The sequence below is a fragment of the Nicotiana tabacum genome, chromosome 22 (assembly GCF_000715075.1).
Source record: "Nicotiana tabacum cultivar K326 chromosome 22, ASM71507v2, whole genome shotgun sequence".
NCBI classification, from domain to species: Eukaryota; Viridiplantae; Streptophyta; class Magnoliopsida; order Solanales; family Solanaceae; genus Nicotiana; species Nicotiana tabacum.
Window position 1 is genome coordinate 51,845,996 of NC_134101.1, and position 13,161 is coordinate 51,859,156.

Below are 13,161 nucleotides of genomic sequence, written 5' to 3' on the forward strand. Positions count from 1 at the left end.
TTGAGAAATAATGAAATTTATTTTTATGCAGCACATTGATGTTATTCTATACTATTTGAGAAAGAGAGGAAAGTATGGTCCTCAAAATAAAATACGGTTTACAACCACTGATTGTATGTTCAATACTATAATTGAATAAATTTATCAGAGGTACATCAATGCTCCTGCCGATAATAAGCTTGATGTTGTCAAACCCCAGGACGTCGTATCAGAATACATATTGGGGTACAGGTTACTTGTAAATATTGCATGAGATCAAGTTGATTTTGTGATTATGCCCATAAACATTGTGGAGAAATTTCATTGGTTGTTGGTTGTGTTTCACATTACCGATAAGGTTCTATATGTTTATGATTATATGGTCTCTTCATGAAATCACAACCTTGTTGAATATGTTGTCAACAAGTTTGCTGTTATGACCCCCCCTCTACTTGTCATGCATCGGCTTCTATGGCAAGCATCCAGACATCAACTACAAGAGCACAAAGGCATACATTGAAAAAGGTGTTACTGACCATCTTGACATTCAGTGGTTGGTCGGTGAGATACCCCAGCAAAAAGAGGGATCACTGTATGAAAAAATCATTTTTCTTTTATCTATTTAACAGATTTTATTTTACAATGAATGTTAAATCTTTTCCTCTATTTTTTTTTTGTAGTGATTGTGGTGTATACGTGGCTGTATTTGCAGAATATGTCATCATTGGAGAGCTAGTAGTTTCAAATGAAGACCTTTCTGATATTGATCAACATCGTAGACGTTGTGGAGCGCTACTTTGGGATGATACTAGGAAGAAGCAAGATACTGGTGCAATTGGTGAGAGCGAGGTGACTGGCATATTAGAATAGGAAACATCTATTATTTATTTTTTTGGTTGAAAGTTGTTAGTACTTGATATCGTTATTGTTAGCATATAATTTCTTTACAACTTAACAACAATTATGTATTATACATAAAAAAAAATACATAATCCAATCAAGTTATGAAAGGCTGAAATGAATACACTTAGTAATTAAACAAAATAAATACAAACCAATTGTATTAAGAACTGAAAACATTTCATTATAGGAGACAGTCTTTATTCAATTTATCAACACAATTACACCTCAATTATAATTCTCCAGTTAACCTCAACATAATTTATCAAAAAATCTTGTGACTTTATCAAATTTTATTTTCTCTTAGAAGCATTCTTACAAGATCTTTTGTTATGCTCTTCTAGTCCGCAGTTTTCACATGAAACCTTGTACTTCTTTGCATTTACTTCATCATATGGTTTGTATATTTGTTTTTGAGGTCTTCCTGACTGTCTTTTCCCAGTAGGTGGCATTACAATTTCTTCGGCTATACGTTGTGGCACATTCTATTTGCTTTCGTCAGGCAACGGGTCTACAGGTATTTCATAAGTATGAAAAAGGCTCCCCCTTGTGTAATAAGGAGAATAATAGTTTTCATAAGACTCATTCCTGTGCCTCAAAGTCGCCAAAACATGTGCACAAGGAAGTTCATCAAGCTGGAATTGTCCACAACTACATCTCTTATTTTAAAGACAAATAATAAAGCGCTTCACACCATCTATCACTGTATGGATGTGATATGTTGAAGCCCTCACCTACAATTTTATTACAAACACACAACAAGTTGTCAGAAACATATACAAAATAACTATAATTATACAACATTTTATCTACAATTAATAGTATATATTTAGTTTGATGGAATCATTGATTTGATGTTATTGGATATAGCTTACTCTTATCTCCTGCGATAATGTCATGTTGTCATACAACTCTTTGTTGAATTTGTTCCCAAGGTATGTGAATGTACCCTTTGCTTTCAATAACTTTTCATTAGTCCCAACGGCCAAGAAGAGTCCTCATGTACTCTAATAGTTCTACTATGGGCAGCTCTCTTACATCTTTTGTTACCACATCCAATGACTCTGCAATGTTTGATATCATCGTCCACGTTATGTTCACCGTAGCATGTACCCGAGACCATTTGTGATAGCAAATATCGTATAGGTATGCTTTAACACGCGTGTCGATCTATTCAATCTTTGGCATTCTTTCATTAAATTCATCAAGCGTATATGATCGTGTCGTGGCAAAGTACAATTCGCTTAACTTTAGATGACCTTTCTTGAACTTTGACCTTATATTTGTCCAAATATGCCACATGCAAGCATAATGTGGCATGCCGATATAAACAATAGATGTTGCCTTCAAGATACTCTCATTTCGATCCGAAACAACACACATATTTGGGTTTTCACCATATGCGTGTTTGAATTGCTCAAAAAATCACTTCCATGATGCGTCATTTTTTGGATTAACAACAGCGTTTGGCAGTGGTAATATGCTACCTATCACAGGTGGTAAAAATAAATTCAATTTCTGTTATAAAACTTGAGAGTATAAAAAATACATACTGAAAATCAAATTTATAACAATATTTCTACAATTAATCTACAATACTTGTTGCATCCATTGTGCTAGTTGTTAACATTATTCCCCTATATGCCGACTTCAAGAAGGTGCCATCAACTACTACAACTGGCCTACAATACTCCCAACCATTGATGGACGTACTAAGCATAACAAATGCGTACAAGAAACAGTCATCGTCAGTCTTCTGCAATTTAACTACCGACCCCAGATAAGTCTTCTCCAGAATATACAAATAACTTGGCAAGCGACTGTAGCAATCAGCAGGATGACCTCTCAAAAATTCCAAAGCCTTTTCCTTTGCTCTCCAAGCTTGCATGTATGTTAAATTCACACCGTGCTCCGGCAACATAGAAGTTTGTATGTCTTTTGGTGTGTAAATTGTCTTAGGATTCACATATTTTGGTATAACCATGCTACCAACTACCGTGGCAGTAGGTTTGCATTGTATGTATGTATGTATTGTCCATCAAAGAGCATGTGTGCAAGCTGTTGAATTTTCGAATCTTGAACAATGCTGAATCATTTATGCTGGTGGACTTGAAGTGCCATGTACAATTGTCCCTAGCACATACCAGGCAGTAGCTACAGAATAAAAATAATTTAAAGAATGTTATGAAAAATGTAATTACAAAATAATAGGCTGTTTAAGCATAAAAATCTTAAATTTAACAATTTATATACAAAAAAACTACAAAATATATACAATTTGTATACAATGATATTACAAACTATACAAAAAAATACAAAAAAACTACAAATTAAGCAAAAAATATGATGTTGACAATTGAACTATTCCTACCTTCTTGCGCTAGACTTTTTCACCCTAAATTGGAACTTGTTCATGACAGAATAGTGCTTCATTGCACTGGTAATTGTTTGTTTGTTTTTGTAGACTTGGCCTACTTCAATAACATTTGGCGTATGTTCTGTTATGATGATACTTTCATATTCCATTATCGCCGGAGATGTTGGCATATCAATCAACTTCAGTGTTCCAGATGAACCTGCACTCAATTAAAGCTAACTACAGTTCAGACATACATTGTAGATAATTTGTAGTAAAATTGTAGAACACGTAAAATTCAATACTTCAATATTCATAACAGCTGAACTACACTTGTTATGTAGTATTTTTGTAGCTATATTGTAAAAATATTGTAGAACACATGAAATATAAAAAAATATCACCACTGAAATAACAGAGCAAACCTACAATTGTGTTCGAATTAAAGATATTGCATTCCAAATCGAAATCACGTATTGTTATACATAGTGGATACATTCCTAAGCTTTTGTTTTCCTTTTTTGTCTCTATGTATACTCGAACTCCCATATCGTTTCGAATTTCCATTTGAGGACAATATTCGTTGACAATGTATTTGATTTCGATGATTTTTTCTGATGTATCGATCATTAGATGCTCTGCGATTGCATAATTCAATTGACTATAATTTGAATCATCGCTCACTACAATTCCGTTAACATTAAAATTTTTGTATCTCCCAAAGCTATCCCAATTACCATTTAGCTGAAGCATAATAGATATTTTTGACATTATATTGCGAAATTCAATACAATTGTAGATAATTATTTGCAATTTTTTTTCTTCAAAACCTTCGCTTATGGTTGTGAAACCAGAGGAGACAGAGAAAACTAGAGTATCGACGATGATAAACTGAGAAAATCGGCGTAATAGCAAGCTTATTTCAATTGCGATGATTGTGTCGCAAAATTCTCGGAAGAATCCTACGCGATCCCAAAATCCCGCGCCTAAAAAAGGAAGGCTATTGCAAAAAGGATTCTAGTTTAAATAAACGTATATAATTTGTAGACAAAACGTGTTTAGGCCGGGTAATTAAGTAAACATGGACATTTTTGGTAATAAAGTTTCATATAGTGTATAGGAATGAAAAAATCCCAATGTGAAAATAGCACGGGCTAGTCAGTTTTTGGACTGGTAATCGATAAATAGCCAACAATTACAAAGTTATTAGAAATAGCCACTATAGCGGAGATAAAATCTGGACAAAAATACCCTAGCTAAAACACGGAAAAGTTATAACATAATATGTTGGATTATGAAGCTCATGCGTATAAACTTTCAATATATTATGTTGGAACTCCAACACATTGTCCTGGAATCTCATATCTAAGAAATTCGAACTACAACATATTATGCTGGATTCTTTTCGGATTTAAGGGCATTTTTGTTTTAATTTTATCTGTACATGAAAAAGTGATTATATTTCGATAACTCTTGAAACTGTGGCTATTTTCAATTACCAATTGTATATCAGACTATTTCTGATTTTTTTTCAAATAAAATTGTAATGTCGAAGACGAAGTGTGTGTGTGTATATATATATATATATATATATATATATATATATATATATATATATATTACACATATATACAAAAAAGATATATTTTGTGTGCCATTATTTTTGGAACAACTAATAATATACATCGACTTAAAATGTCATATTCATAGCCTGTTTGACCAAGCTTTTTTTTGGGCAAAAAATTGAGATGTTTGGCCAAGCTTTTAGATGGAAAAAGTGCTTTTGAGGAGAAGTAGAAGTAGTTTTTGAAAAGTAGAAAAAATAGCTTATCTCCAAAAGCACTTTTCTGAGAAGTACTTTTGAGAAAAATACACTTAGAAGCATCTTTCAAAAGTTTGGCCAAACATTAATTATTGCTCTAAAGTATTTTTTAAATTAATTAGCCAAACACAAAATGTTTTTTACCAAAAATACTTTTTTGAAAAGTAATTTTGAGAAAAATACTTTTTAAAATAAGCTGATTTTAGATGATTGGGCAAACAGGCTATCAGTCCAACTTGTCAATTTGTTGTTCTCGTATTTTACACACACATGCACACACAAAAAAAAAAAAAAAAAAAAGAAGAAGGAAAGAGAGGAATGGATGATAATTTCGTAAAAAACTGAGATCTCCTTAATCGAGAGGGCTTAGCTGGAAATCCTAAAACCCGTCTAAAACCCTAACTTCCAAACCTCCAAATACAATTATTTCCTCTAACTATAGCAAATTGGGGTACCAAAAACAACAAATTGAAGAATGGACGCAATAGCAGCAGCTGAAGAGAGGATAGTTTCAGAAAGATTAAGGCAAAAACTCAACGACGTCAACACAGCTGCCCAAACCCAACTCGCTGGCATTCAAGACCATGTTAATTTCACCCTTCAGGTTCTGCAATATAATTTGTACCAGGGGGGCCCAACAGTGTTTGGGGGCCTAAAAGCCAAACTTAAATGATGGACCCTAATTTTTTCGGTATTAAAAAATTCATTTGTTACCATCGGGCCGCCCCTGATTTGTACATATACACACACAATTGAGTTGACTCATTTGTTAAATATTGTATGTTAATCTGTTCTCTTTTTTTTTTTCTCCAATGGGAATGTGCAGCAAGCTTACTACAAATGTGCTTACGAATGCTTTGATAGGAGAAAGAGGCAAGAGGAAATAGGGCACTGTGTGGAGCATTGTAGTGTTCATGTGCACAATGCTCAGAATCTTGTTCAGAATGAAATGGCCAAGTTTCAGGTAAAGTTTATTTCTTTATTCTTGCTGTCTTAATTTCAGCTCATACCTAAACAATGAAAAGTGCTGCTTGTTACTATGTTGTTTTTGGGCTTTAGTAGGTCATACTTGTCGTTCCGTTATCAAAAATACCAAGGTGGAAAAGGGATATAATTGTGTAGTAGCGCTTTGTGTGAAAATTATTCTTCTTGGTGTAAATTTTTATGGAGGAAATAGTTTTCAGTAGAAAAGATTTTATCTTGGGAAATCATTTTTGAATTTTTCGTTAGGTATAACATCGGTGATTTGTGATGTTAAGGATAGGCAGTGAGAATAGTATGTCGGTGATATTGTTTAGTATTAAAGATTGAGAAAATGTCCATATGACGGTTTAAGAAAGTGAGATGAAGTAAAAGTTGTAATATTTGAGGGGCTCCTGCTTCTAAGAGAAGAAAGTTGTTTCCCCCCTTTTTCAGGACCTTCCCTTTCCTTTGACTAACGGGTCCTCAAATCTTTATGATTTCGTGCCGAACCTGGTCTCCATCTTCGAACTTCTCGTTCGATGAGACCCCAGGTCTCGCTTTTTTCCGTTTTCTAGGTCACGCCTTATGAAGGCTGCATTAATGATAAAGATCTCTAGGGAAACCGCTAAAAAAAGATTGAACATGTGGGAGGATCCGAACGAATTCTGCTTTCATTTCCCCCGTATGGAGCACTGAGTTACTTACGTTACGGTCTTCAGCAGGCAGGTTGGTAAACATATTTTCCTAATAAATTATTTCCTAGTAAGAGTCTTGAAAATGATGTCATCATGGGGTATATTTTCCATCCTACCAAACTCAACCCTATGAAGAAGATAGATTTATTTTATGTTCATTCATGCCTAGCCATTATTTTTCCATCATACAAACTCAACATGTTGTTGCCCCTCTGGAGTAGACTATTAGTTTATGTTCATTCATGCCTAGACATTTTTTGGGGTTTATTTACTGCAACTTAGAGATGAAATATCCTCAAGCTAGTTGTGACCACATTCTTTGTTTTTGTGCGTTGCTTAAAGTAATTTTGTCATCATAGTGGAAATGCTTTAGAAGTGTACGAATGCCACGTTGGGGGATGCACAGATTGTTAGAGGAAAAAGCTTAAAAGTTGGCTAAGGAGGGGAATTATTTTTGCTTGGTATTCTGTTCAGTGTTTAGATGACGGCCAGGGCCTAGAATTGTGCTTTCTTTATATTTGGAATGATTTATTTAGGTTGTCATTGCGGTTGATTTAATTTTGGCTAAAAGCTTTTTAGAACAGAGAAGAAGCCGGGAGCTGAAAAAATGATTATAGAAGGAAAGAAAAGAATGGGAAGGAATGAAGTAGATGGATGGTCATTAGAGACAAAGGAGGGACAGTCTAGTGACTAAGCTCCTCCACCTCTAGCCATAAGATTGAGGATTCGAGTCACCAGGGCGTAAAGTGGGAAGGGCCACATTTAGGCTCCTATATAGGGGGTGAAGTTTACCATATAAAACAAAAGGTAGATGGATGGTCATGGCGTTGGAATCTTGCCTTACAGTTTACATATAGGGTTGGTCTTATAGGATAGAGCGATATTCAGTTCTCTTCTTCCCCTTTTCTTTTTTAGGTGGACTTGTCTGTTTGTTTTGACGTGTGCTTGGGCTCGTATGAAGAATTGAAGCTGGTGTTATGTCCCTACTGCATTTGTAAAAGAGTGCTTAGATTCATCTTAGATTCAGCTGTGCGTGTAGTAAATAATGTTCTTCTTCTACTTATCTAAAGTTAAAATAAACAAAAGATGGAAGAAAGAAGAAATCAAGCAGCTAGCTTCTGGTTTCTTTTTCCTAAGGGGGGAGGGTGAGTTTCCCGCCTCCCATGATGGACTTCAGTGTTATGTTAAATCTGAACTCTGCATTTCTGTGTGAAGGTGTAGTTGGTCTTTTTTCATCAATTACTCAGTGAATTATTTGAAGAATTTACTCATAAACTGAAGCTTTGGCTTGTGCTTCTTTGAATTTTCCATTCAGAAGCTCATGCTATCATTTACTCCCTATTGGTGGAGTGGGATGCTCCTTCCCTAGTGCTCATGCACATGTTTTGGTATGTAGAAGTAATAATACGACGAGTGCAAGATGGTGGTCTCGCGGGCTCGTAATGATGTAACCTTTAATGTTTACAAGGTTATTGATGCTATTCTCTACCTTCTCTATACCAAGGAAATACCAAGTTGGTCATATTAAATGATTGGTTGAATAGGTACGTCGCATACGGCGTATCCAATATAACTAGAAAATCTTCTAAAAGCGGGGGTTAGAGTGGGTGGGGAACCTGAATTAGTTAAAAAGTTCACTGATTTAATTGAAAGGTTTATATTCTTCTTCTCTTGTCAACTGTTAAATTGCCCGAAGAGAGTTTCTGCTATGAAGTTTGAAGATAAAGATTCCAGAGTAAAATTAGCTCTGAGGATTAAAATCAATTCATTCTCATCCGATGATTTTGATGTTCTTGTAAGATTAAGGGGCTGCTGAAGCTTGTGAATGCCACTATCGTACTTGCATGACTAGTTTGAGTTGAATGGCTAACTTGTCTACATTTCGTTTCTGAGTTGGATGACTGAATAGATGGTCCAGTCCTAGTTTTGGATTCTCTCATCATTTATTTTTCAGATTAACTTTCCTGCCTTGGGCTAGACATCTTTTCTCCCCTCCCCCTGTTTCCTTCCATCCTACACTAAAGCTGAGACCTGGGGTGGGAGGTGGGTGGGGGGTTTGTTACTTGCTGTATAATCTGAATTTGTTGTTTTCTTTAGTTCACTGAAGAAGTTGTGATATTTGGAGACAGATTTGGAGCCATTACAAAAACTAGCATCCCATAATAAAGTAATAGGTGATACCAATTAGTTCAGAATATGCTTTAGTCATGTTAGTATGTTTACTTTAAGGTTCATGCTTTGTAGGAGTCTTTTAGTCCTACAAAATATTTATGTGCTCTACTGCTCTCTGGTATTTTTATATTTATTTTTACTTTGTATTATTTTGGCATGAGATAAGCTTAAAGGAGCACCATTGTTAGTGAGGATTCATATTGTCGAACCCAACTATTTGGTCGAGCATTTATTAAGTGTTCCTGAATGAAATTTTTTGTGTAACAGGAAAGAATGAACAGGTCTCTAATGGTCTGCCAAGACAAGTATGAGACAGCCAAACTTCAGAAGAACAGAAGTGATGCAACAAAGGATTTGGAATCATGTGTTGACCAGTCGGTTCATGATAGCATCAACACATTGCCACATCTGGTTGCAAGATTAAAAGGTTCTCTTGGCATCAACAATTAAAATATTGTGGCATCACCATGCAGTTGAAGATATTGTTGGGGTGGGGGGTTGAATTCTGAATTATTAGTTTTCAGAAATGGTATTCTGAGATGAAAAACTATCAATATTATTCAATTTTGCAGACTATAACATGGAGTGTTTCTCCATTTGATTCTATGACTTGAAAAATGACTTGCCAAAATGTGATACTCATTTCTGAGACAAATCCTTTGGGCCGTTTAGTAGGTGGAATTAGCCCTCCTAATCAGAGCGTTAAAATTTAACGTGCATTTTCTAGGCTTGTTATATCCAGATTAAACTATAGATCATGTTTCTCTTCAAAACTGAGGCAATCTTATTTAATCTTTGTTATTCTTGTGTGTCAATTGCGTCAAGTGTTTTCATTTATTTGTATTAATTACACTCTAAGCCCAGTCAAATTAGCTCGCATAAAATGAGAAAATTAAAAAGATAATATTTGATCTTATTTTGATGCAGTTTTTTAATAATTTGATCCCCAAATATACGAGCAATGACTTAACACGACTTGCTTTTGAAAGATGAATTTCAGAATTTGTTTATACCTACTCACTAGTCACATCTGAGCGTATTATGAAATGCAGAGAACTGAACACTAAAATGAATAAAAATTATGTAACACCATTAATCTATTTTTTTTAGGATGACAAAATCCTGAGAACTAGTGGTTGTTTAAAACTCGTTGGATAGTGGACTTCTCTCTATCATTGACTTGTCTCTCTATCATTTTTCACTTAAATATCAGGATGCAAAAGAGTTCGAACTCATAGCATGCCTTAAACAACATGTGCACATCACATGTTCACTCTTAGTACTAGGATACCAAAGCCCTGGGGCATTCATTAGTCCATTTGTTGTTAACTGTTCTGAAAGAAAACAACATATTAAAGGACAAAAGAGCTGTACGACAGAGCTAGGTTCAGTTACAAAAACACAATATTGCTACTTCAGACTGCCTACTTCTCTTGCATTTAACATATTGCTATGTCGAATGTAATTAACCAGGGCCATTGCTACACAAAAATTGGGTTCAAATCCCCCTCGGTTCCCATTCCAAAGAAAAGAAAATTGGTATCCTTATGATAGGGAAATAAAATATACATGCTGAATGTAGTCTGAAGATGACGAAATTTGAGACAGAAAATTTATCTCAACGTGAAAGCTTAAAAAGAAATACAGTGTCTTGATATCTTTACAGCAAAGTATATATATTCGGAAAGCATGAGAAACAGGAGAAGTTATTCAACAAGCATGACGTCCTGTTTTACTGTTTTACAATCATCCAACACTTCTTCCTAATTGCTTAATTACCTTCATATGGGACACAATCAGGGCTTGGGTGCCAAATTTGCTTCAGACTCACTGTTGTGTTTTGCCTCTTCAAACTTATCAATGGCTACCTGAAGTTCATCTGAGCCTCCAACAGCTCTCATAGTATAGTAATACACACCAAAAACAAATGCTGACAAACCTCCGGCCATAACCAGGTTCTTAGTCTTGGGGGCAAGGGTGCCGTATCCTGGAAATCCAGCCATCTTCTCAGAAGGAATTAACCTACACTTGTTTTTTTGCTTTCCCCCCTGCAATAAGATGCAGAAAAGCGCTGACATGGGAATGTTTGAAAATTCAAGATATCTGGTGAGATAAAAATAGAAATCACGTCCATGACAAATGTGAGGAAGGCTTCCTTCATTCTCCTTTCTTGGTTTATGAACCACGTTATAAGTAAATTGCATAATTAAAGAATCAAGCTGACCTCAGAAGTCATAGACTATTGTATTCAAGTAAGCAAGCCCTTTTTGTTTAAAAATATAAAAATGAAAATTTCATGACATACCCTTCCCTCCGCTTCAACACCTATGTAGCTATCACAAATGAAAACAATTTGGCACTCTTAAAATTTTAATAACTAAGCCAAGGTCTAAAAAAACTAAACTTGAACTCAAGCTGGAGGTAACTCCAATGGGACATAGTAATTTACTGTGTTTTCTCTATAACATTTGTCCACTCGATGTTTTCCTCCATACTTGGAGCACAAATTCATACGTAAGATGCCCAGCTGGATCACTAATTCGTCGATGGACAACTTCTAGAAAGGATCTCCCTCGAAAGGAATAATGCTTATATCAACATATGCAAAGATGTTCCAATAATACATGACAACTGCCATCAAATAATTAAAAATCAAGGGAGAGAACAGATTGTGTAGTCTCTCTTTTATCCATCAGCAGGTATCGACCTTCAATTCCTCCTCATCAGATACCCAAAGGAAATCATGAGCCACAAAGAAACACACAAATAAATAGCTCGGGCAAGTACTTGCCTTAATTAACATTTTTTATCTATAAAATACACAAGCACTTCCGATCTCTAGTTAGGTATTGCAACCGAACCTTAGTCTAGCTTATAGGCAACAATATCGATTCACAATCAAAGTATCGCATTAATACTAAGATAATTCAATGTTAAGTAAACAAAAACCAATCATAGATTACCCCATATCTAATTTTTCTTTTCTCCATAATTTCGATTAAGATTTTACATAGCACAAGCAGCTTGTAACTAAAAAGGAAAAAATATACAAGAAAAAAGATAAGTGAATAGTATCTCGTTATTAAGGGAACAGACGATTTCAATGAAAGAAGCAAAATTAAATTAAATAAAAAAAGAAAATAAATGAGAAATTGGAGATGAACCTGGAAATCTTGATGAAGAATTTACCTCAAGATTGTCTAAAACCCTAAAAATGTTCAACTATTTTGGCAGTAGACATAAACCTCTTCCCTTGTGGGCCGGGTCAACTGGGCCGGTCTTGCCATGTATCAATCCGATCCACGTGTTATTGACAGAGCGTGGCCAATTTTGTGGCCTTGTATTCACAAGTTGGCCATTTCTTTTTTCCAAATTAGATTCCAAGTGGCCACATTCAAAAGTAGACCAGAGGTTATCTATGTTGTTGGATCTAGCTAAAAAGATGACCTCAATAGTTGATCCATTTTATGCATTCTTATATTTAATAACAAAGTAACTTTAAAATGCCTACTAGATGATTTATAACCACACAAATATATATAATTTGTTGAAAAATTAACCCAAATAACCGCCCATCTAATCTCTTAAACTATAAATAGCCGGCGGATGTATAGTATATATACAGTTCATGTATAATATATGCATAACTATGTATAATCAATGTATATCGGCTAGAAAAATAAACATTGAATCTGAAGCTATTTGTATAACAGTCCCTGTCAAAAGTTTTTATTTATTTCTTAAACCCTGTCTCCAATCAAACATTATCACATAAATTAGGACGAAGGGAGTATAAATTTTCCACAAGATGAGACTTTTTATTTGGTTTAGCTAGAGTTTCATGTATTCGCCTTTTAGTGATTTAGCAGACTGAAGACACTACAATAAATTTGACCTAAAATCATACTATTAATTTTAGATAACGCTTGGAAAATATTGGCAAAAGTACTTGTGACAACGTTTTTAAAGGGTGGACTTTGTTGAGAGCTTCCGACTATTGAGTTTTTTTTTTCTCCTGGCTAGAGTTAATAATTACAATCCATTTGAAATTATTTGTTGATTATTGATAATCTCGGGTATTTATCATGCTTACCGGTCATCTTATCATTTGATATTATTTGTTAATTATTCAACATAGCAATTAAAGTTTGTCATTGCTTGTTGCTCAGGCGCGGAGGTCCAGCTTTTCCTGCATCCACCACAACAGATGAGGCACCTTCTCTCGCGGTCAGTGCAGCATTGGCACGCAACGCACCACCTCAACCATGCCCCTA

At 34.9% G+C, this 13,161-nt stretch overlaps 1 protein-coding gene and 1 long non-coding RNA gene across 2 annotated transcripts; one reads left to right on the forward strand and one right to left on the reverse strand.

The window, feature by feature from the left end:
* The first annotated feature begins 5,383 nt into the window (after nt 1-5,383).
* On the forward strand, nt 5,384-9,505 carry LOC107774636 (uncharacterized). Its single transcript, XM_016594229.2, has 3 exons — nt 5,384-5,661; nt 5,884-6,021; nt 9,155-9,505. Exons 1-3 carry the CDS (start codon nt 5,533-5,535, stop codon nt 9,335-9,337), a joined length of 450 nt encoding a protein of 149 aa, XP_016449715.1. The 5' UTR covers nt 5,384-5,532; the 3' UTR covers nt 9,338-9,505.
* Nucleotides 9,506-10,488: 983 nt separating this feature from the next.
* On the reverse strand, nt 10,489-12,097 carry LOC107774637 (uncharacterized). The gene is made up of 2 exons (XR_001645550.2): nt 12,052-12,097; nt 10,489-10,935 (listed from the first exon to the last, which is right to left on the reverse strand). It is a non-coding gene; the product is annotated as an uncharacterized LOC107774637 (long non-coding RNA).
* Between the last annotated feature and the right edge of the window lie 1,064 nt (nt 12,098-13,161).

Bases quoted from the DNA above. Each gene is read 5' to 3' on its own strand.
- LOC107774636 (XM_016594229.2), top strand. From the start codon at position 5,533: ATGGACGCAATAGCAGCAGCTGAAGAGAGGATAGTTTCAGAAAGATTA. The intron at 5,662-5,883 runs GTTCTGCAATAT...GGGAATGTGCAG, and splicing joins ATGTTAATTTCACCCTTCAG to CAAGCTTACTACAAATGTGC. The intron at 6,022-9,154 runs GTAAAGTTTATT...TTTGTGTAACAG, and splicing joins ATGAAATGGCCAAGTTTCAG to GAAAGAATGAACAGGTCTCT.